The sequence below is a fragment of the Dromiciops gliroides genome, chromosome 5 (genome assembly GCF_019393635.1).
Source record: "Dromiciops gliroides isolate mDroGli1 chromosome 5, mDroGli1.pri, whole genome shotgun sequence".
Classification (NCBI taxonomy): Eukaryota; Metazoa; Chordata; class Mammalia; order Microbiotheria; family Microbiotheriidae; genus Dromiciops; species Dromiciops gliroides.
This window is the reverse complement of record NC_057865.1, coordinates 225,980,167-226,005,562: the sequence shown is the minus strand read 5'-3', so window position 1 is coordinate 226,005,562 and position 25,396 is coordinate 225,980,167. Positions and strand designations below refer to the sequence as shown.

General features: G+C 42.1%; 1 protein-coding gene across 1 annotated transcript; it reads left to right on the top strand.

Moving 5' to 3' along the window:
- On the top strand, positions 1-25,396 carry NEMP1 (nuclear envelope integral membrane protein 1). Its single transcript, XM_043967664.1, is given in 10 exon segments — positions 1-153; positions 11,292-11,325; positions 11,328-11,353; positions 12,742-12,961; positions 15,366-15,438; positions 16,920-17,013; positions 17,462-17,576; positions 18,893-19,118; positions 19,856-20,029; positions 20,742-25,396. Coding segments are annotated over 10 exon segments (1,299 nt in total). The 3' UTR covers positions 20,926-25,396.

Here is a 25,396-nt window from a genome sequence, read left to right as displayed (position 1 = left end):
ATGTCCCCGGGGCGTGGCATGTATGTTCCGCGAGACCCCCGGACTCCGGCGGGCGGCGTGCTGGGGGCGGGCCGGGCAGCGGAGAGGTACCCCAGCTCAGGTTCAGGCCCAGAGAGAAAAAGGACACGACCCAGGGTTCTTCTCAGCTCAACTGTAGCGGAATCGGGATTCGAACCCAGGGCTCCGGCTTCAAATTCTCCTATCCAAGGCGGAGGCCTGGAAAACGGAGAGAGGCCGGACTCACTCTGGTTTCTTCCAGATATAAATCAATGATGCTATCACGCAGGGCCGGGTCCGGGTGTGGGGAGGAGGAGGAAGAGGAGAAATCGTCCTTGCTTCTGGAAAGCAGGAGAAAGAAAGGTGGTTCTCCCAGACTGAGCCCAAGGCAGCTCCCTGATACGCCACCAAGCCTTGACCTGAAATAATCCTTCTCCAGTGGAGCATGCTTCATGGATCTTAAAACTTTGGGCTGGTCCTGCTACCCCATCCCAGTGAAAGTAGGTTAGAATTGGTGAAGAATGGTGCTCAAAGGCTCTTTTTGTAGTCCACCTTAAAAAATCAAAAATGTAGGTACTTCAGGAGGCTAGCCAGGGGATTTGAGGCTCTATTGGACTCAGCAGAACCTCAGGAGAAGGGAGTAATAGAGCAGTTGTGCTATCTCCCTCCAGGCACCCTCCTGGTGGCTGGCTGTCATTCCTTATCATCCTTACCCCTAAGTATCTAACGTAGTACAGGCCCGATATCAGATGATAGCTTTGTGCATTAGACTATCCTGGAAGGGGGCCCTGGAGGGCATAGAAATATTAATGATAAAGTAAGTGGCTACCTTCAAAGAGTTTACAGTTTCATACGGCAAACATTTAATAACTATGTACAAGTCACTGCAATACAGTGGGACAGTAGGACACACCAAAAAAGTATAATATAAGGTAGAGTGTGAGAGGGCCATACAACTTGATCTTTGATAGGAAAATTTGAAGGTAGGGTGAACACTTTGAGCTTTGAAGGATTAGGGATGGCTTCATAGAAGACATGATATCTGAGCTGAGCCTGACATTTGAGAAAGATTTTTAGCAGATGGAAAATGAGGATCTAGGGTTGTGAGGGGCCTTACAGGAGAGGTATGGAATCTGTTAGTCAATTGACAGCACATTCCATTGACAATAGTTCTTAAATCTTGCAGTGTTTGTTTTTACAATGTTGTTAATTGTTCTGATTATATTCATTTTATTCTACATCACCTCATACAAGTCCTCCTAGGTTTTCTGAAATTATGCCTTCATAATTTCGTATAACTTAATCCATTACATTCATATGTTGTAATTTATATATCCATTCCCCAATTATGGGCATTTCCTTAGATTTTGTTCTTTTCCCACTACAAAAGTGCTATAAATATTTTGTAAATATGGGGCTCTTTTCTCTCTGATCTTTTGGAATATAGCATAGTGGTGTTTTGGGTGGGTCATGGGATATGCACTAAGTGGCTTGGTACATAATTCCAAATTGCTTTCCAGAATGGTTGTACCAATTTTACCAACTCCATGAACCACTGTTAATGTGCCCGTTTTCATATAGTCCTTCCCCAGTTTGTTTTTTTTTTCCTTTTTTAGTCATGTATCCCTAGTTTATTTTTGTAAGGTGAGACCTTAGAGTTGCTCTAATTTGCATTTCTCTAATTATTAGCTATTTGGAACATTTTTCATGGGGCTTTGGATAGGACTTTGGTGCATAAAGATGGTTGTTAAACCTATGAGAATTGATGAGATCATCGAGAGAGAGAAGAGGGCCCAGGAGAGAACCTTGGGGTAGTTGGGGACGTGCTATGGACAATGAGTAGGAAAGGAGACCAAGAGTTATGAGAGCAAATAAGGAGACCATGGCATCTAGAAAGAGAACCAGGAGAGAGTAGTAGCAGGAAAACCCAGAGAGCAAAAGTATCCAGGAGAATAGGGTGATCACCAGAGAAGTAAAGAAGGATAAGGACTGTGGATAGAGCTCCAGCCCTGGATTCAGGAGTACCTGAGTTCAAATCTGGCCTCAGACACTTGACACTAGCTGTGTGACCCTGGCCAAGTCACTTAACCCTCGTTGCCCTGCCCCCAAAAAACCAAAAACCAAACAAAACAAAAAAAGAAGGATAAGGACTGAAGACAAGTTCATTGGATTTGGTAATGAAGGGAACATTTGAGTGATGAGTTCAGAGTGGAGGAGTGAGGACAGAAGTGTGTCAACCAGTAGTGTCAAACTCAGAAATGGGGCCACTAAACTATAATAAGGATGTTAGCAGGCCACATTTTAGTTTTTTAATGGAATATCTATATTTTTTCATTTTAAAAATATTTCCCAATTACATTTCAATTTGGTTGAGACCAGACAGGGGGTGGTTGGGATGGGGGTGTTTGACACTTCTGGTGTAAACAACTTTTTTTTAATTATAAAAGTATTTTATTATTTTCCAGTTACATGTAGAAAGAGTTTTTAACATTTGTTTTTATACAATTTCTAGTTTCAAATTTTTCTCCCTCCCTTCCCTTCCCCCTCCCCAAGACAGCAAGTAATCTGATATAGGCTATATATGTACAATTACATTAAACATATTTCTGAAGCACTAGTCTTGCTGTGAAAGAAGAATCAGAGCAAAAAGGAAAAACCTCAGCAAAGAAAAACAACAGCACCAAAAACAAAAGAAATAGGATGGTTCAATCTGCATCCATATTCCACAGTTCTTTCTTTTCTGGATTTGGATGGAGAGCATTTTCCATCATGACGTAGACAACTTTTTCTAGTAATTTAGCTTAGAAAGGGAGCAAGAAGATTAAGGAAAACAAGATCAGATGAAGGTTTCTTAAGGATGGGGAAGACTTAGGAATGTTTGAAGGCAGTAGAGATGAAGCCAACTACATAGGGAGAGGTTTAAGATTAGAGAGGAAGAGAAGGGGAAGTCAACTGAAGAAGATAGGAGTCAGTGGAATTAAGGTCACATATAGAGGGGTTGACCATGGCAGAGAGAAAGGGAGAGTAAGGGATATCAGCTAGAGGTTTGAGAGGAAGAGGTGGGGAGAAGAAGGAACGCACAGCCAATGGACTCAATTTTTCATGGTAAAATAAGAGTTAGTAATGTACGGTTAAGCTGGAAAGGTGGGGTGTAGGCAAATGATAAAGGACCTTAAATGATTTTTAGAGAGAACAGTTTTAGTAGAGCTGGAAGCCTGAGTTAAAAATGACTGGATGGTAAGGAAGGGAATACCCTGAGTGTAAATGACTGAGGGGTTTAGCATTCCAGAGATATAGAGGAGCCTATAGGACAGAGATGGCATAAGGGTCAGGAGGCATGGGGTCTGGCTTCTCGCTGGCCCTGGTGGAGGAGAAGGCCTTCCTCTCAGTGACACAGATGCCTTGGACTCTTCAGGGAGCTTGAGGAGATCGAAGGTTTGGACCAGCCCTTATGGGAAGTAGAGTAGGAAGTCAGAGTAGTAAAGGATCTGGCTGAGGTGAGAGTTCACATTAAATGGCATGAATTTGTAGTTGACCCAGGCAACCTTTTTGTGACATCCTCTTATAGCCTTCCCTTGCTCTTTGAGTAGGAGTCATGATACACATATGATACAAATTGGAATATACGTGTAGAAGGGTAATATAAAGGATATACTGTAAGGGGAGAGGTCACTTCCAGCTGAGGGCTGGGCTTGGGAGGAAAGACTTTGCAGAGCAAGTGGCATTGGGGTTGAGCTTCAGGGAACAGCCTGAACTTATGGAGGAGCGGATATCGAAGAGGCTTCTTTGATGGGAGCCTGGAGATGTTAGGTTGATTTGTGTGCCACGAGGCTGCGGTACTAGATTGGTGCCAGATCGTGGCAGGTTAAATAGCTGGGAACTAGTGGAGGTTTTTTGAGCAGGCCAGTACCATGATGGCATCTGTGCATTAATTTGGTAGCTGTGTGTGGGAAGGATTAGAATGGGGTTGATACCTCAGGAAACTGGGAGATTCAGATTTTGGTGATTGCAGTGCTAATAGAAGCCTGAATTTCTCTATATCTTTCATTTTCCTCTAGGATAAAATACAAACTCTTGAAATTGGCATTTCAAGTCCTTTCCAGTTTAGCTCCAGTCTCCCTTTGTAGTTTTTATTTTTTTAAATATATTTTTCCAAGTACATATAAAAACAACTTTTAGCATTGTTTTTGTTTTTCGTTTTGTTTTGGTGGGGCAGTGAGGGTTAAGTGACTTGCCCAGGGTCACACAAAACTAGTAAGTGTTAAGTGTCTGAGGCCGGATTTGGACTCAGGTACTCCTGAATCCAGGGCCGCTCTATCCACTGTGCCTCCTAGTTGCCACCTACCATTGTTTTTTTAAAATTTTGAGTTGCAAATTCTCTTTCTCCTTCCCTGCCCCTTCCTTGAGAAACCTGGCAATTTGATTTAGGTTATACATGTGCAGATATGCAAAATATATTTCCATATTAGTCGTGTTATGAAAGAAAAAAAGACAAAAAAAACCCCAAGAAAAAGAAAGTAAAAAAAGTATGATTCAGTCTGTATTGAGAGTCCAACAGCTCTTTCTCTGGAGATAACATTTTCCATCATCATCCTTTGGAATTAAATTGTCTTGGATCCTTGTGTTGCTGAGAATAGCTAAGTTATTCACAGTTGATTATTGTACAATGTTGCTGTGTACAATGTTCTCTAGGTTCTGCTCACTTCTCTTCACATCTGTTCATGTAAGTTTTCCCAGGTTCTTCTGAAAGCATCCTGCTTATCATTTCTTTCTTTTTTTTTTTAAGCGAAGCAATTGCCCAGGGTCACACAGGTAGTAAGTGTGAAGTGTCTGAGGCCGAATTTGAACTCAGGTCTTCCTGACTCACGGGCCAGTACTCTATCCGCTGCGCCACCTAGCTGCCCCCCCCATCATTTCTTATAGCACAATAGTATTCCATCACGATCTTTATACACCTTGTTCAATCATTCCTCAATGATGAACATCTCCTATTTGTCCAATTCTTTGTCACTACAAAAATAACTGTTATAAATATTTTTGTACATTTGGGTCCTTTTCCTTTTTTTTTTTTAAATCTATTTGGATATACAGACCTAGTAGTGGTATTGCTTGGTAAAGAGTATGCACAGTTTTATAGCCCTTTGGGCATAATTCCAAACTGTTCTCTAGAATGGTTGTATCAGTTCACAGCTCCACCAACAGTGCATTGATGTCCCAATTTTCCCATATCTTCTCCAACATTTGTCATTTTCCTTTTCTGTTGAATTAGTCAGCCTGATAGGTGTGAGGTCATACCACAGAATTGTTTGGATTTGCATTTCTCTAATCAATTCTGATTTAGGGCATCTTTTCATATGACTATAGATGGCTTTGATTTCTTCATTTGAAAACTGCCTTTGACCATTTATCAGTTGGAGGCTTGTTTTACATAACCTTCTTCACCCTCTTTCCATTCCAGCCAGACCCACCCTCCTTCCTGTTTCCTGAACTCACCATCCATCTCTTGCCTCCAAGAAGCATTAGAAAGATTTTTAACATATAGAAATGAGAAAGGAGTTTAATGGAATAGTAGTATTATACTGTAAGCAGTGACTAATGACAGATTCATACGTGTATGAACTGATGCAGAATGAAGTGAGCAGAACCAGGAGAATGGTTTACTCTGTGATCCAGGTGATATAAAGGAAAGCAGTTGAGAGATCATCAGTGCAGTGACCAGTTGTGACCTCCAAAGACTGATGATGAATCCTGCTTCTTGGCCCTTGACAGAAGGGATGAACTAGAGGTGCAGAGAGGCATGATGTTTATTGACTGAGCAAAAGTGCTATTTTGGTGGTGGTGGGGTGGGAGGGTTGTTAAAAATTGATAGGTAGCAATGGAGATTTTAAAAGAAGAAAAGAGAATCAATATAACATTTCAAACAATACACAAGAAGGAAGTTTGGAAGGGGAGACAAGCAAGGCAGTTTTGTTATGTTAAATTGAGTGTGTGCTTTAACACAGTTTTCTATGCCACACTTTTCTGTTCTTTGTATACTGGAACATTTTTGTGACATCCAGAAGGTCAGAGATGTAGACTGCCCCATGCCTGGTGGTGGCCTTCCACTCTCAGAGCCCTCCTCTTCCTGGTTTCCCAAGGTTCAGCTCTGCCCTTCCCCAGACTGTCATGTGTTCACTTCTCTGTTTACACATTCTGTGCCTCTGGTACAGCGGCTGTCAGCCCCTCTTTTTTTTGGTGGTCTTTGCCTCTCCAGAGATTTGCACATTATAGGGGCTTAGTGGTGGGTGGATTGGAATCTGGTGATTGTGAAATATGGACTCAAGAGGACTGGGGAAGTGAAAGGATATGTGGAAGCAGGAAAGGGAGGGAGCATTAAAAATGACCCTGTGGTCATAAGCATGGGTGATGCCATTGAAAGAGATGGGTATATCAGAGCGAGGAACAGGATTGGTGGAGAAGGATCTTTTTATTTGTATGGTACTTTCAAAACCACCTTCTAAGTGAGGCCAAATAGGAATTATTATTCATATTTTACAGATGAGGAAACAGGGTCCTAGAGGTTAGGGGATGTCACGGCACTACTAAGTAGGAGAGGCAGGCTTTGTTTTTGTTTTTTTGTTTTTTTGTTGTTTTTTTTTAGTGAGGCAATTGGGGTTAAGTGACTTGCCCAGGGTCACACAGCTAGTAAGTATTAAGTGTCTGAGGCCTGATTTGAACTCAGGTACTCCCAACTCCAAGTTCGGTGCTCTATCCACTGCACCATCTAGCTGCCCAGTGGTTTTGTTTTTTACTACAAATATACTACTTTTTCCCCTAGACCATGAGACCTCAGGTTGGACTTAAAGAGTAAGCTAAGTTTCTTTTTTGTTTTTTAAAAATGTTCTTTCTTTCATTCATTCATTTATTTATTTTAATTTTTTGGTTTTTTGCTAGTTTCTTTATACAAATGGGTGTATATGTTATTCCCTCCCTGAACCAAATCTAATGAGAGTGAGGTTGAAATAATGTTCACACCTCTCTTCTTTCCCTCTATTTTTTTTTTAGTGAGGCAATTGGGGTTAAGTGACTTGCCCAGGGTCACACAGCTAGTAAGTGTTAAGTGTCTGAGGCCGGATTTGAACTGAGGTACTCCTGACTCCAGGGCCGGTGCTCAATCCACTGCGCCACCCTAGCTGCCCCTTGTATGTATGTATACATATATATGAAAATATATAATTTTTAAAAAAGATGTCCCCTGTCCTCTATTTTAATAGGGTTTTTTTGTGCCTCTTCATATGATGTAATTAACCCCATTCCACCCTAGTCTCCTTTTATTCTGCCCCTTAAGTTTCTTTATATCATCACATCCAGGTCAATTTAATAACAATACCTTAATAGAGATACAGATCCCAAGAGTTAAAAGTATTATCCTCCCTCATAGGGATTTAAACCGTTTAACCTCATTGAACAATCTTTTTTCACCCCTGTTTACCTCTTTAGACTTCTCTTGAGTTCTTATATTTGGAGATCATATTTCTGTTTAGTTCTGGTCTTTTCTTCAGGAATCCTTGGAAGTTCTCTATTTCACTGAATGTCCATCATTCTCCTGAAAGATAATGCTCAAGTTTGCTGGGTTATTGATTCTTGGTTGTAATCCAAGCTCTTTTGCCTTCCGAAATACCATATTCCAAGCCTTGCCATCCTTTAATGTGGAAGCTGCCATGTCCCAGGTCATCCTGACCTGTGGTTCCTTGATATTTAAGTGTTTCTTTTTTACCTGCTTGGAGTATTTTCTCCTTCACCTGATAATTCTGGAATTTGGCTACAATATTCTTTGGAGTTTTCCTTTTGGGGTCTTTTTCAGGAGGTGATCGATGGATTCTTTCAGTGATGATTTTATTCTCTGATTCTAAAATATCAGGGCAGTTCTTGATAATTTCCTGGAACATGGTGTCTAGACTTTTCTTGAACATGGCTTTCAGGTAGGCCAATAATTCTTCATAAAGAAGGCTTTTCGGTCTTGAGACAAGATCATCTTCCCACTTGAGTCTTCACTTGTAAGGAATTTTGAAAAATCCATCTGAGTCTTCCCTTTCACCATAGAAGCTGTCAATGGTAAGGGTCCTTTTTTTTTGGTTTTTATTCATATTGTATCCTATTTTTCAACTTATAAAGTTGAAGTCTGCTCCTGGGGCACAGGGGTCACTGTTATAAGCACTCTCAGCAGTGCCACTCTCAGCAGTGCCGAGCTTCCCCTATGTCAAGCTGTACTGAGCAGCCCTCCCCTTTCGCCTAAGTGAGACAGACTTTTCCTGAAGTCTTCTAAATTATCTCAAGTAAGAAGATTGTGTCTGTCTTTTTGTAGCTTCTCTAGTTTCAGAATCCATTTAGAGGCTTGATTTAATGTTCTTTTTGAGAGAAACATGGGAGAGCTCAGGCAACTTCCTGCTTTCTCTCCACCATCTTCCACTGTAACTTTTAATTTTCAGGTTGGACTAAGAGATACAAACCCGTACTGATTGGTGCCTTGTGCATTGTCGGGCCTTGGTATTTGTTGACTGAAAAGAAAGTGACCACTCTCTGAGCTGGTGACCTATAAGTTATAAGATGGAGAGAGAAGGAGAGAAAATCTCTGGGGTAGAACGGGTATGGTTACATCAGACCTTTTGGGGTCACTTATATTTTAATGAGTTTTGCACATAAGTTTAGTACAGTGAGTCACTGACATCCAAGAGAGGTATCTTGCCAAGGAGCCAGCTTCGTATCTACAGTGAGAGCGAAGCTGGGCCTGGACATGTAGGTTGCTTCCTAACACTTAGACCAGGCTCTTTGGAGAAGGCAAAACAGTTACTTGGGTGAGGGAGAAGGGGGAAAGCATTTGTTTGTCATTTGGCTCTTTAAAATGGGGCGCATGCAGGGGGCAGCTAGGTTGCACAGTGGATAAAGCACACTGGCCCTGGATTCAGGAGGACCTGAGTTCAAATCTGCCTCAGACACTTAATACGTGTCTGACCCTGGGCAAGTCACTTAACCCTCATTGCCCTGCAAAAAACCCAAACCAAACCAAACCAAAAAAAAAAAAAAAAAAAACGAGGCACATGCAGTGCCAGTGTTGGGCATCTTGCCACCTTTTCGATTTAACGTCACAGCCTGGGTTGCCACAGTTTTGGGCCATAACCTGTTGGTTAAGAGTTTCCAAGTATTGCTCCTTCAGGCGGTCTTGGCACTCTTTGCTCCTGACCCTGCAGAAACAGACAAATGGTGATCTCTGTAGGAGGCTGTGATGAGGGAGTCTTCCTTATCCCCTCTCCCACCCCCCACCCCCAACCCTGAGTTTGGGCATGGGCATCCAGTTATAGCAAATGGAGACTGGATTTCAGAGGATGGTTTAATTCTGTGATTTCTTTTATTGGTGTCGTAGGCATAAATCTTCCTTAGAGAAATGCCATCTGAAGGTTTTTTGAGCTAGTTTAGAAACAAATAGGACTTCTCTTGACCTGACGCTTTTCAAAAGGCCTGATGTTATTACCATATGTTATTTGTATCTTACCGCTCTCTTGAGAATATCAGTGGATTTTAAAGTGTGTAATTCTGACATTTCCTGGTGCTAGAGGAGAGAAAGGGGGTGAATTAATTATGAATGTTGGAGGAGCTTTAGTTAACAGGTGTGCTCGTTGCTCAGGGCTTTAATAAATTGACTGAAAATGATTTGAGGTAAAACATAATAGCTATTGGACTTGTGCATGACATGACCTTTTCTTTTTTAATGGTTACCTAACAGCTCTCTTGGCAGTTATCGTTGCAGAGCTCGGGACATTGTAAATGGTTTCGAGTTGTCCTGGTGAGCTTCGAATTCACTTTTCAAATCACTCAACAACTGATTCATATTGTGGGCTGTGTTCCTCAGTAGTTTCATGACTTAGCATTAGCAAACAGAATGGACATAAGGTTTTGTGAGAATTGTGTCTTCTGAAATAAGAGCTTGGAGAAAATAACAGCTTACCAGCCATTTTTCCTTTGAAGTCTAGATTTAGTCCAGTTGCTGGGGTTTAAGGAGGTTATTAGCAAAACTCCCTGAGAGCCAGGCACTAGCATTGAATTGTTGGCATAATCCCAGCTGGGATAGTTTTAAAGTAGGTGCCAAAAAATGATCTTTCTAAAACCCTCTGCCAATCCCCCAATACCGATGGACATCATATAGATTTAGCTCCAAACAGCTGCTTCTCTTTCTCTTCTCCCTTCCCTTTCTTTTCAGATTCTTTTTTGTTCTTCTGATTAGGGAGACAAAGACTGCTATAGGCACAGGAGTAATCCTGGCTTCATCCCCAAACTATTCCTGACCTCATGGGCTGATGTCCCAGGTCAGCTTTTTATCTGTGTGATTTGGGGTTTTGGCTGAGATTTTCTTTTTCTTGTTGTGTTTTAAAATCCATTCACTTGCATCCTCAGAAAGTCATTTTTGCCAGAATGCTTGCTAAATGCTTCCTTTCACAGGACTATTTCACAAGCCAGGTTCTGAACAAGGCCCTGTTGCTTGGGCAGGGGAGGGAGGGAGGCCGGGTAGGGCAGGGTTGGGGGGGGCAGGGCAGGTGAGCAGAATGGCAATCCTTAAACACCAGATTGACTGGGGTTCAAGACAATTCCCAAAGGACCGTGAGTGAAGGATAATGGGATCTGATATAACAATTAGCTTTCTCCTGAGCTCTTTGGATTGGAAGCAAAAGGCCAAAAAAACTGAACTGCATTAAAATCAATTACATACTGCCTTGTTGTAAGTAAAGACATTTTTGCTATTTCCTAACCCTGCCAGGAAATTGTTGGAGAAAATACACATTTTTTTTCTACCTGCTCTGGATGAGGGATTATTTAAAAGCCTGAGTTAATGGTATTTGTCAGAAATTGTGATGTTTGCAAAGCCAGACTTTTTACCTTATGGAATCTTTCTGTCCTTTAGTATTTGCTATCCCTAATTTCTTTTTCTTTTTCTTTTTCCCCTGGGCTGAGTAATGAGAGTTAAGTGACTTTGTCCAGGGTCACACAGCTAGTTAAGTGTTAGGTGTCTAAGGCTGCATTTGCATTCAGGTCCTCCTGAATCCAGGGCGGTACTTTATCTCCCGTACCACCTAGCTGCCCCCTGCCATCCCTATTTCAAAGTTAAAATGTAGACTCAAGAAAATGACCGTTGTGTTCTTTTTTCACAGAATGTTTATGTTTGCTATGCTTAAACATTTCTTTTCCTCCCTTTCCGTATAAAGCTGAATTGAAGTGCAAGTGTGACGCTGAAAGAATCCCAATTTTATCGTGAAACCTAGTAGTCAGCAGTTCTGTTAAAGAACTCTCTTGCTCCAGGGTGCATGAAATATGGACTCGAGTGATGGTAAGATACCTGAAGATGGTTGGAGGGTGGAATTGCCATGCAAATTTTTGAGATTGTGTATTTGTTTAGACCCCTAGGATAAGGAATTGATTTCTTTCTTTTCTTTTTCTTTCTTTTTTTTTGGCGGGCAATGAGGGTTAAGTGACTTGTCCAGGGTCACACAGCTAGTAAATGTCAAGTGTCTGAGGCCAGATTTGAACTCAGGTCCTTCTGAATCCAGGGCAGTGCTTTATCCACTGTGCCACTAGATGCCCCCAGAATTGATTTCTAATAACCTCTTTAGCATTATTTTAGAACCCACCATTAATGAGTACTTAGTGGCTTGCCTCACCTGGCTCATCACTACCAGGGTGCTATGAGTTGTTACAATTATAATTACTCTGTGGGGGATCTAAAAGAAATAATAACAGATGGTCTTCCCTCTCGAGGAGCATACAGTAGTCTGTATTCCTTATTTGTGTCCTTGTGGCATATTTCCTCCATCTCCGGGAGGCCCCTACCCTTCTAGCCATCCCCCCTCTAATTGTTGAGCTGGAAACTATTGTGTGTCCATGCCGATATAACTACCTTTGACTTGCTGCTCCTAATTCTGTTTCGATTTTACATGAGTGTAATTTTCATAAACACACAGAGTCCAGTATGTCCCCACAGAAGAATTATTTTGGCCATTTATTCCATAACGCTATCAAGTCAGCTGGCAGCTCAATGTGTCTGTATCTAATAGTGATTGAACAAAATGAGTCCTTTTGGAAGCTGGTGCCTGTTCTTCCACTTAGGGGCACCCTCCCTGCTGCTAAGTGTAGCAGCTTATGAGTCATGTTAGGATGATTAAGGTGATTTGGTGGTTGGTTTTTTAAAATCTGTTTTTCTTTATTTTATTGTCTGATGTGAAAATGCTAGTGCTCGCAGAGCATGTGTGACCAGTATGTCCCCAGAACCAGTGATTTGTGGCAGACAATGAGGAGAATCTCTTCAACACCATGATGGGAATCATCTTCAATCTTTCTGGGCCTGGCTGTAACCTGCCAATTTGCTTAATGCTCTTGCCCCAGGTTTTGTAAAAATTGTCTGTAAAATAGCTATATTGATGACCCCTTCAATTTGAAAAAACTTTTTTTCCCCTCTTTAACTAATGGTGGTTCTGAGACACTGTAATAACAAGTTGGTCTCACACATGCCTCTCTGTTCCATGTCGTTGCATATAAAAATCATTCTTTGTCCAGTGTTTTTTTTTTTTAGTAGTTACAACAACTTTCAACACTTTTGATTAGTTTTGTGGGAAAAACCCCCAGTGGTGTTAAGGGTTTAACATTGTGCCTATGTATGTGTTGACATTTGAAATTCATCTTCCCTTCCTTTCTCTTCCGCCCAACCCATCTGACTTATAGATTCGGGTAAACAGCTCCAGAGTGGTGAGAGTTACACAAGTGGATAATGAGGAGAAACTGAAAGAGCTGGAGCAGTTCAGTCTCTGGAACCTGTTCTCGTCCTTCCTGAAGGAGAAGCTGAACGACACCTATGTCAACGTGGACCTATATAGCACCAAGGTCTGCCTCAAAGTCGAGGTCCTCGAGAAGGACACGGAGTACAGCGTCAGTCTGTCCCGCAGTAAGCCGCCTCTCCATTAGTGGCTTCTTTTGCACCTTAGGGAACTCCCGAGGTCACTAAACAAGTGAGGAGGAAGATGGCCTAGCAGCACCAAGTCTCACACTATCCCAGGAAGCAGTAATTACTAGAATGGTTTAGTTAAAAAATAGACCCATCAAGGGAACCAACTGAGTATAGACTGTGTAACAGGAATATAAGAACTGGGGGCAGCTAGGTGGCACAGTGAATAGAGCACCAGCCCTGGAGTCAGAAGGACCTGAGTTCAAATTAGGCCTCAGACACTAGCTGTGTGACCTTGGGCAAGTCACTTAACCCCAATTGCCTCATCCAAAAAAAAAAAAAAGAAAGGAATATAAGAACCAAGTGGAAGACCTCAGCCAATGGAGATAAGACTTACTACTAGACCAACACTTGAGAAAACTGGACAGGGGTGTGGCAGAAATTAGGTTCAGACCAACACCTCACAAACCATCTACCAAGATAAGGTCCAGATGGATACATAACCTAGGTATCAAAGGTCAGATCTTAATAATTAAGAGGAGTGAGGAAGAAATGGCTTCCCTGGGCTGTAAGAAGTTCTGAGCTTCAGCGATTCTGATTAGTTTGTCAGAAGACTCCTCCATCCCCATTAGCACACTACCTGCTGCTCATTAAGTTAAATCTTTGACTGAAGACAGTGAAAATCTCATGGTGGCTTGTCCACTACCTGTTAGGTCATTTTCTTAGCTTAGAGAGTACTCTTTAACAATCTTTAAAGTAACTTTTTGTTGCAGTCTGTTGTTGATTTTATATCACCTGTATTCCCTGTTGTCATCCTCCTCCTTGTAGAGAATAATCCTTTATAACAACAAATAAAAAAGTGGGGAACAAACCAGTTTAGCTGAGTTAACCAACAAATCAAAAAGTCTAACATCATATGCAGTGTTGTATACCTGTGGGCCCCTGCTTCTACAGAGAAGCTGGGGAGAGGGGGAGGCACCTTCTCATAGCAAAGAGGATTATTAGAGTTATCTAGGATTCCCTCCTTGGCCAAGCCTGTGAAGATTTATACTCCTGACTGTTCGCATCTATTTGCTGATGTGTTTGTTCTCTGCTGTTGAGAGCACATCAGAAAGATTGGCATGATTTCTGTCCTCTCTGAAGTATTTACAGTGAAATGTTTAAACATCTAGAAGAAAAAATAGATATTTAAACAAAAAACAAAGGTAAGATTCGCGATGAACCTTGTACCTAAGAAAAGAGAATGTTTTCATGCTGCCGTCCCCTGGTGGTGGAGTCATCAAGATCTGGCCAGAGGCAAGGTGACTGAGGTCTTGCTCCTCAGGGGTGATCCTTGTGCTTTCTTCAGAAGACACTTGAGTTGGGATGCCACCTCCGCCCCTGCTTATGGTGCCCTGCCAGCCTGGGATGCTTGGGGTTGTCTTTAGATGTTGGATCTGTTGGTGTCTAGTGGCCTCTGCCCAAGCTCAATGATAGTGGGATAGGATTCCCTGGGACCTCTTCTGGTGCAGCTCTCCTGTTAGTGAGAAGTGTTGTTGGGTAGAGAAAGGTGCCAAGACAGGGACCAGTGGGAGATCTTAACATGGGGACCTAAACCCTAAGGCAAAGCTGCTGAAGCCAGCCTGAGGATGACTCAGAGCTTGAGAACTAGAGTAGTGGAGACCCCTTGTGGTCAGTCAAGAGAAGAGCCGATGGCATTTTACCCAATTCCACCTAGCAAGACTCTCCATTTTTTTAGGATTTAATTTAGGATTAATCAAGATTTAAAAAAAAATATATATCTACAAGAAAGTACAGGCTAGGCAGAGATCTAATTATTCTGTATCTCTGGAAACGTCCCCTGGCTCTTATGAGGCAGAAGCAGCTAGGAGGTGCAGCAGATAGAGGCTACTCTATCCTAGGGTGTGGAGTCAGGAAAACCTAAGTTCAGTGTTGTGTTAGACAGTACTGCGTGACCCTGGGCAAGTCACTTAACCTCTGTTGGCCTTCTTTTCCTCAACTATAAAATGGGGATAATAACAGCACCTACTTTGGGGGGAAGTTGTGAGGATCAATGAAGTATTTGTTCTTTTCCTTCCCTGGTGTTTACATTACTGTTTGGGATCAGGGCTTCTTAAACTTTTTCCACACGCAACCCTTTTTGCTTGAGAAATTTTTACATACCCTGGATATATAGGTTTATAAAATGGTATACGTAACCTTTTACTGTTGCCAGATTTTTCACAAACCCCACATGTTACATGACCCCATATGGATTTATGACCCACAGTTTAAGAGCTTTGATTTAGATGTATTTTGTATTTTCATAGTGTTGTATGGCTAAAAATGACTTTGTATTGTATTATGTATTCCCATGGATGTTCAATCTTTTTTTAAAATATATGTTTAATTTTTTCCCCTCCAGGATTTGACCCCAAACTCATCCTAATTTTCTTCCTTGGACTTTTGCTTTTTTTTTGTGGAGACTTATTAAGCAGGTAGGTTTGCTCTTCAGGGTATGCAGCTCTGCTGGGCTCAGAATTAAATTGCTTTGCTATTTCCATAAAAGCCATAAACACTTTCATTCCTAATCCTAGAATTTATTTGGCTAGCCTCTGCCTGGGATGGAGAAGTCATCCATTTTCTGTAAGTGATGTTTTTATTTGTATTATGGTCAATGAGATTGACAGTAGTGGAACTTCTTGATAGATTGGCCATTATGCTATGTATCTACAGCCAGAAGATTATATTCAGTTTTAAGACAGGCTGGCCCTCAACAATAATCATTTGTAAAATAAACAAATCTTTTGTTTATGCTGATGTTCTGAGTTAGGCCGTTTGGATAGACTCCCAGGAATGTAACTTGATAGCACTTCCTGCATATAAACATAAAGATTTAAAGATGATTAAATAATAAACAGTGAACAAAGACGAAGGTAAATATTAATAATTTATACTGTAGGGATCCATGTTTTCATAAATATGTTATTTCTACCAATGCATATTACAAATCCCCTTTATTTCTTGGTAGATGCTTTAATGAGGGTTTACCTCCCTCTCCATGTTGGAATCCCTTCTATAATATCCCTGCCAGTCTCTGGATACTTGTAGTGACGGACAACTCTATTGAGCAGAAAGTTCTGAAAGAGAAATAGAGGAGACCTGTGTCCTGGTCCTGGCTCTATCCCTTGGCAAGGCCATTTATTGTTGAGGGACCCTCTTGTCTCCTCTGAAAGTGGATGGTTTGCCTGCCTGCTGCTCATAAGCAAGATCACTGTAAAATTCAAGTGAGGATGATGGGAGCCCAGAAGCAGTGGCTCTCTAAAAGGCATTGATCGCCAACACTAGATATCGCCAGTTAGATCCAGTACCCACACTCTGGCCTGAGAGCCCTACTCGCTCCTCCTTGGCTTTGTCATCTTGTCTCTTATTATCTTTTGATTCATCTTATTGCAAGAATTTAGTTCAAGACACATTGACCGGGGCAGCTAGGTGGCGCAGTGGATAGAGCACCGGCCCTGGAGTCAGGAGTACCTGAGTTCAAATCCGGCCTCAGACACTTAACACTTACTAGCTGTGTGACCCTGGGCAAGTCACTTAACCCCAATTGCCTCACTAAAAAAAATAAAAAAAAAAATAAAAAAAAAAAAGGAAAAGACACATTGACCATATAGTGGATATGTGGATAGAGAGACAAAAACGAGACAGGCCCTGCTCTTGAGGGGCTTGCGTTCTGCTGGATGGATATAAGATCTGCACGGTTAAATAAATGCAAGATACAAAGTAATTTTGAGAGAATAGGCAAACTTCCTGTCATGTGACTAGCTGTAGGCATTTTGAGGCCTAATATTGAAAAAATAAGGACATTTCCCATGATGTTTTCATATTCTCTAGGGGATGATTGCATACCAGTAACAACACTTAATACCTACAGAGATTTGTTGATCCTTTATGCATAAAACAAACCTTCTCTTTGCAGAAGTCAGGTTTTCTACTACTCCACTGGGATGAGCCTGGGGATTTTGGCCTCTCTGCTCATTTTAATTTTCTTCATGTCCAAGTTCATGCCCAAGGTAGGTAGAGCTGTTTCTATGTGCATTTATTGGGGATGGGGGGTGGTGCGTTGCAGTATACAGGTAGCTTAATGACTCTTACATTAGTGTTTATTTCAAGGATTGTCTTAGAAAATGGGAATTGGGGGTTAATTGATTCTTGGGTAATAACCTTATCCAGAAAGGTATTTATTATATATGTGATTGGAGAAACTGGCTATCAGATTTTTTTTTTCATATTTAATCTTGAGCACAGTAGGTCCAGAAGTTTCCTCATTTGTTAATTATGTAGCCATGCTCTTAAAGGATTTAGCATCTTATCTTGACTCCTTTAAGAGTAACAGTTTCTTGTGAAACTTTTTAGTGGGCTGGCATTTCATCATTTCATGTTTTAAAATCACAGCTTCTCTTACCTATAGAAAGGCTGTTGTGGTCACTTTTGGCTTCCATGCCTCCTCTTCTGTCCTAGAAAAGCCCCGTCTACATCATCCTGGTTGGAGGCTGGTCCTTTTCTCTGTACCTGATACAGCTGGTTTTAAAAAACTTACAAGAAATCTGCAGGTTTTACTGGCATTATCTTTTAAGTAAGTGCTTAGTCTTCCTGCTGCTCTATTTCATGCAGACCTAAGATTCTTAAAGTTTACTTTGGCCTTGTGTTGTTATTGTGTTATTGTTGATGTCTTAGCTGGTGGGTCCTCATGTATTTATGCTCCCTATATAATTACCTACCATTATGCTTCAATCAAAGTGTTTCTAGGGATAGAGCTTGAGTTTTTTCATTTATATAATATAGACGTATTTTTGGAGTTGTAAGTTTAATTTTGATAAATTTGATCATTTTAAGTATACTAGGGAAGCAAAGTATTTGAAGAACCCTGTGATGAATTAATTTTTAAATAAAAGAATCCTTTGGTTGGGCACATAATCACCCTTTAATATATCATTTGGGGAAAGTAATTTGGATTTCCATATACTGAGTTTTCTTTATTTCAAGTAGTTTTTTAGTTTATTCATTCTCTAAGTATACCATCTGCAAAGAGTGATAGATTTGGGGCAGCTAGGTGGTGCAGTGAATAAAGCAGCAGCCCTTGGTTCAGGAGGACCTGAGTTCAAATCCGACCTCAGATGCTTGACACTTACTAGCTGTGTGACCCTGGGCAAGTCACTTAACCCTCATTGCCCCACCAAAAAAAAAGTGATAGTTTTGTTTCCTCATTGCCTCTTCTAACTCCTTCAATTTCTTTTTTTTCTCCTCTTGCTAAAGCTAACATTTCTAGTACAATACTGAATAATAGTGGTGATAATGGGCATCCTTGTTTTACCCCGATCTTCTTGGGAATGCTTCTAACTTATCCCCATTACATGTAATGCTTGCTGAGGGTCTTAGATAGATGCTATTTATCATTTCAAAGAAAATTCCATTTATTCCTATGCTTTCTGGTGTTTTTATGTATATTGGTGTGGTTTTTGTTGTTTTTTTTTCGGGACAATGAGGGTTAAGTAGCTTTCCCAGGGTCACACAACTAGTAAGTGTCAAGTGTCAGAGGCTAGATTTGAACGCAGGTCCTCTTAATCCAGGGCCAGTGCTTTATCCACTGTATCACCTAGCTGCCCCCTATTGGGTTTTCTTAAAGCAGGTAACTCTTGTTAACTCTTAACACACCAGAAACTTTGGGGGAGGATAAAGAATGGAGTGGTATCAAGGTAGGTTTATCTTACTTGGGAAAGAGAAGCATGTGGTTGGTTCATTAGCTATTACTGGCTTTTTATTGCTTCCCAGTTCAGTGCATAAAATATTCACCACTGCCACTGCCAACACCACCACCACTTCCTGTACTAGCCTTTCGACAATGCATAGGACAGATGGTTCATATATGTTCACCAATGGCTACTCCCATAGGTTATGTCTTCATAGTTGGATTCGTGAGCTTTGCTGTGTGTTACAAGTATGGACCCATGGAAAATGAACGCAGCATCAACCTGCTGACCTGGTCTCTGCAGCTGACAGGCCTGTTGCTCATGTATTTTGGTATCCAGATCCGGCAGTTTGCCTTTATCCTTGTCATCGCTGCGTTATGCTCTAAACACGTGGAATACCCCGCTCAGTGGATTAAAACCGCTTACAGGTGACTAGAAAGCAATAACTGTGTTTCATTTGTACATCAGCATATGCAGTCAGCTAAGGCAGCAGCCCTGGGCTTGTCAAGAGACAGAGTAAGGCCTTGTTTGCAAGTAACTGTTACTGGGCTATGCTTTACTTTCGTTTATGAGTCTAACATCTCTGATATTTGGAATTCCCACTAGTTGTTTTTATAAAATAAAATTTTCTTGTATAGTGTCATTTGTTCCTGTAGCCACTAGATGGTGCAAGATGCATCACTTACACACCATATCATGGACTCCTGGTTTTCAGACTACTTCCTATTGCTTCATGGGGTACTTGGCAATATTCTTATCTCAGTATGTAGATGAAACTGAAAGTAACCCCTCTCATGACACTGTCTTGCCCATAGTTATTTTAATATGGCGATGTTATCTGCAGTCATTCATTCTGGCATCGATTATCTTTTTGAATGAGAAATGGACTTGATAAGCCATCATCCTGCTGATCTGTGTCACCATCTCCCCTTTTCCTGTTGTGGCCAGAGAGCAGCACTGATGTCTGTGGCTGCCTCTCCTGTCCCAAATGGAAAGAAGTCATTGTGACCAAGGATCACCAAGGGAGATTTTGGAAAGGGGTTAAAATAGGGCCGACCCCTCGGGACGCAAGTGGCCATTGGCACTATGAAGGGAGATAGAAAATAAGGCTGGAGATCCAGACGAATGTGATTAATCATTCACGGTGTTATTTTGGTGAGCACAGAATGGTGTCTAAGGCAACAAAAAAGCCGATACCCCCTCGCCTCCTGACAGAAGAAGAATACCGAATCCAAGGGGAGGTGGAGACCCGAAAGGCCCTGGAGCAGCTCCGAGGCTACTGTAGCAGCCCAGAGTTTCCTGCATGGAAGACCATAGCTCGCATCCAGTCTCCCAAGAGGTAAAATACCAGCTGTTATCAGAGGGGTTGGGTCATGAGGTGATCTTGACTTCTGAGACTGATCTTTCTTATCCAGATAATAACGTGCGTCTCTTTAGTCTACCCACCCATCCTGACCCCAAGGTCAAGGGAAAGTTAGGTAAATCTTCATCAGGTCAGCAGGAGCCAGCCTCCTCACACAACTGAACACAATAGACTGCTTGTACCTGTTGATTCTGACTTTCTGGACCATTGAGATGAGAGGCCTATTAAATTAAATTGTTTCCTAACTCACATTCTTGCCATGCTCTCTCAGAGCTGGTTTTTTTCCCCCTCAGCTCAGGAGCAAGTGTACCAATGAACACTCGCTGTCCTGCCAGCATAAAGTTTATAGTTTATAGGTCCATAAAACAGTAAACACCTGTAAATGTGTAATGTTCCTTAATCTCCTCTTATCAGGATTATTGATGACTAAAGGAAATGTAGAGCTGCCATGACTAAGGAGGGCAGACTTATTCCTTGTGAAGCATGGCAGAGGCGTGAGAGGGTGTAGGTGGAGTATCCTACCTCTCTCTTTGTCTCCCTCTCTGCATACCGAGCAGAAGCATCCTGGATAGATTCAGCATGCTTAGGAGCTCCCCTCGTGTCATGTTGCTTTGTGTTTAGGCTCAGAGGTGACTGGAGAAGGCAAAAGACAGTTTCCTAATGGCTGACTATTGTCCCTGTGTTTCAGGTTTGCTGACTTTGTGGAAGGATCTTCTCATGTCACAGCAAGTGAAGTTTCTGTCCATGAGCAAGAATATGGACTAGGGAGCAATTTTGCAGAGGATGAACTCTTTGAGGACATGTCATTTGAGGAAGAGGATGAGGAGAACCTTATATGTCCCTCAGTCATACAGAACCATTTAGTGTCTTAGGTGGCATCTTGGTATTTTCTTTTCTTTTGGGGGAGTGGGGCAGTGAGGGTTAAATGACTTGCCCAGGGTCACACAGTTAGTAAATGTCAACTGTCTAAGGCCGAATTTGAACTGGGGTCCTCCTGATCCAAGGCTGATGCTTTATCCACTGCTCCACCTAGCTGCCCCCACATCTTGGTATTTTCACATGGACTGAATCAATTTCAAGGTGGCCAGAGCTTTAACACTCTCTGTGTGTGTATACAGATGTTTCCTGGCCATCTGAAACTGGCATGAGATGTTACAGAGCTGCCATTTTAGAGGCCTGATGGGCATCCCTTCTGAACCCTGGCTGGTGATCTGCATAAGGAGCTTATGAGAAGCTAGGGATTGAGTTAAATAACCAAAGAATATGGGCACTTCCTTCTAGATCAATGAGCGGTTCCCTCACCCTCTTCTCTCCCACTGCAGGCTATCTTGCCCAAGGTGTTCATGCCGATGCTTTTATAGCCCCGGCATCTGGTTGGTATCTTCTCTGTACAAGGGTATTGTGCAGTTTGGCCCATTCCAGTGCTCTTGTGTATGGTTGGCACTGAAGACCACCAATCATTATAAGTGCAGAAATGTGTTCAGGTAGCGGGTGGGGAAAATTTCTCAGTCTCTGCTTCTTTATAGGAAAATCCACAGGTCTCTGGGAACTTCCTGTATCCCTGCTTAGGTGCAAGTAGTTTCAGGATGAGATTTTTATTTGGCCATTTTGAGGAGAAGGTGCACTTCTTTCTCTTGGATTTGACTGAACTTACATTGAAATTTTAAAAGCTCATACTTCAGAGTGGCAAGAATCATTGGATCACACTGTCATACTTATCAGCCATTTTAAGCCTCGTAAATTATAATGATTCAACTTTTGATTAATTCCCTCTGGTTATTAGAGACTTTTCAAGGGTTGTTTTTGGAACTTTATCTTCCATCTGATATTGTCAGTGTTCCTCCCTCCAGGAATTGTCTGCTGCTTTAGCCTCAAAGTGGTTATAGTTCATTTTTTCACCTGCAGTTTTGTTGCTGTTTTCCCAGAAAAGCCACTTAGCTTTGTCTGGGCTGGTTGGGGTGGTATGGGCAGTGTGTAATGTTGTTCTGAAAACTTACATACTTTTTCCCACTAGTTTCCCATTTCTCCCCTCAGGGGCCACGTGTCTTTGAGTCACCCGAGAAGTCAAGTGGGACACTACCCCCTCTTCCTCTTTTTCTGTCTAGTTCATCTCCCCTCCTTCTCACCCCATGCAAATCTATGGGAAGCAGGGGGAGAGGCATTATCTAGACTCTGGTCTTCTCAGAGTAGAATTTTTCTGCCATGTGCCTTTGGAATGGGGGCTTGAGGGTGCTACCAGTAAGAGCTTCATGATTGAAAAAAAAAATCCTCAGCTATTCAGCTGCCACTATTCAAAGGACCAGCAACTTAGACCTCAGGATGTCCTCTCAGTGCCCTTGAAGTTGTGGATAGATAAGCAGTGCAGTGATCTTTGCTCATGGCTTTGTGTGTGGCTTTTTATCATGGGACAGAGGGACATTAACCTCTCATTTCAGATTCTCTCACCATAAAAAAGGCGGATGGATTGGGACCTGACCTGCAGCCACCCCCAGTGGGTTATTAGAAAAGCCTTCCCTCCTGAGTTGCCAAGTGCCTTTTTCTTGTTTGACTTTAACTATGATTCCAACCCCAAACCCCATAGAATGCAGACCTCTTGGAAAAGTAAATCAGTTTAGAGAGTGGAAATCCATCAGAACAGCATGAGCAGGGGAGGCTTCACATTCATCTGTCCCACTGTCAATGTGAAAAAGGCAAGTAAGTTTGTGAAAGCAACAGTGACTCTTTGCAGAGCTGTCTTTCTGACAGAGATTCTCAGATGCCTTGAGCTCAGCTGCTGACTTTCAGTTCTGAGATTCCCTGTTCTGTGTGGCCAGTGGGATGTTGTGGCAGTGGGAGAAAAGAATAGACAGAAGAGGAATGAGTTACTGCTGACACTGCTTCCCAAAGCTCTGAATAACCCTGAGGCATCATGGATCATCACAGACTGGAAATTCATTCCTTGGAAAGGGGAGAAGTCCCACAATGGAATCTGAAGAGCCCAGAGCTTGAGGGCTAAGAAAGGGATGTGGGTGCAAAAGGAGCTTCGTGGCAGCTGCGTCCAGTCCCGGATGCCCCGAGTTGAGCATGTTGCTTATTTGGAACCTTATGGAAATGGTTCGACACCTATTTTCGGGGACTTGTCTTTATTTGTAGTGTTTGGTTGGGACCTGGCCTATTTTCTGGCTCATAAGCTCTCCCTTGGGGTTAGTATTCAGTAGTGTAGATGGATTAAGTGAATTCACCTGCCTGACTGAGGGAGGAGTGGGGGGGGGGCAGGGCAGAGCTGGGTATTTAATCCCTCCCTCTGGAAAGTGTCTTGTGTGCAGAGTTGGGAGTGTAGTAGGTTCACATTTGACATCTCTTTGGAAGTAAGGGGTTATTGTCAGGACGGATGACAGTTGTCTCCCAGAGACTCAATGAGGCCTCAGACAGTCCTTGAAAGTCAGGGACGGGTGTCTTTTGTGTGCAGCCCTGACCCTGTTCCTCCTCCATCCTTCTGTTACTCTGCCCCAGGTGCTTCAGGGCTGTTACAGAGATTGCTTGGCTCCCCCTCTGCTGTTTAGCCTCCTGCCTCAGTCACTACTTGAAACCCCCTTTTAATTTTCTTTGGCAGTTATAGCTCCTGCAATTTCAGCTCTGCCTTGTCACTGGGTTCCCAGACTGATTTCATCAAGGAGATAACTATAGAGTGAGCTGAATGTTGGAGCCCTGTTAGCGGCCACTACATCAGTCTCTGTGTGGCAAATACCAGGCCATAAATTGGCCCAAGGGCACTCTTTCATCAACATTGGAGGAAACCCTGTCTGCCTTGACCTGGAACTTGTATTGTGCTATCTTCAATTCGAGCATTGTTGGACACCTTTCCACACCTCATTGGAAAACCCCACAGCCACTTTTAATCCCACCAAAAACTGAGATTGTTCTTTATCCAGACCCTTGACTCATGGATTACTAGTACAAATGTGCTTTGCCAGTGATGACCCTTTGGATCTCAAAGTTACATTTTGTGTTAGTAATCACATACCTTTTCTTCATTGACTTGCAAGCTACCCATCTTTCCCAAAAGCAAATTAGAGTGAGAGAGAATGTGTGTACACACACACACACACACACACACACACAATACATATGTACGTATGTGAATGAATGATTAAATTCAGATATGTGAAGGAACTGGAGATACTCTTAGTCTCATCCAAACTTTGATAACCTTGTAAGACTTGAAAGTGGATTGAACAATTGTTACCCAGCAAAATGGTAGTCCCACCGAAGCTGACATAAAAATGTCTCCAGGCTGTGTGCTGTTTTTCTTTGAAATGAAGAGTAAGAGGAGGAGAGGAAATGAGATATTCTTTTAAGTATTCCTGTGGACTCAGGTCAGATTTGCTGGATAATGCCCCCCATGAAAATGCCAAGAGTTTTATCTGATCAGAACCACTAAGGAAGGTAGTTTGACAGATTTATTGTGCCCACATGTTCTGCTAGCATTGAAACCAAGTAATAAACCTGTAAAGTAGACTGCACACAGTAAATGCACTTAGCTTCTTGCTTCTATGGACTTAACCATAGCAGGAGCAGAAGTGAACTAACCATGCAAAAATGGAGCTTGGGTTCCTGTAAAATCTTAGCCCTGTAAGAGTCTTCTTAATATGGGTTTTGATTCACGTGGCTCCTTAGTTGATGAAATCTTGAGAAATGGGTTCTGGTCCATAACTGGGGAAGCATGGTCCTTAGGTTATATAAGGGTTGCTAAGTATCCCAAATGTTCAGTCATTCAACAAACATTTATTAAGCACTTAGAGACTGCTGTGTTAGGTGCTGAAAGTGTTAGAAAGTTTGAGTAAGCCACCCTCCTTGTCCTCTTGGAGTTGAATGTCTTAAGGATGAAAACTGGAGCATTCTGTGAGCTAACATGAGGCAACTTCCTACCAAGACCACTGTTTCTTCAGCAGACTCTTGGATAGGCAGCTTCCCTAAATACAGGGTGTTTGGCCTCCCTCACCTAGTGCCTCTTTTCTTCTAAGCTCCCAGTAGCCCGTAACAGCTTTGGAGATGGTGACACTGTCTTGAGTCATGCCCAAGAAATGTTTTCTGTGTTTAAACTCCATTTTAGGTCAAGCCAACCATACCAATGAGAGGCATTAGATCTACGCTATGGTCTTAGAGTAAAGTTTGTCTGCCATGTGCCTTTGTAGTGGAGGGGGGATGAGGGTGAGGAAGTAGTGTCAGCCAGTGGGCAATGCCTCCATGCTTGCCTGAAAGGGAGGGGGAAGCCTTTCTATTATACATTTAAAAGTCTATCTTTATCCCTCTCCCCATTTCAAAAACATAATTTTGTTTGCTTGATCTAGACTTGGTTTTATA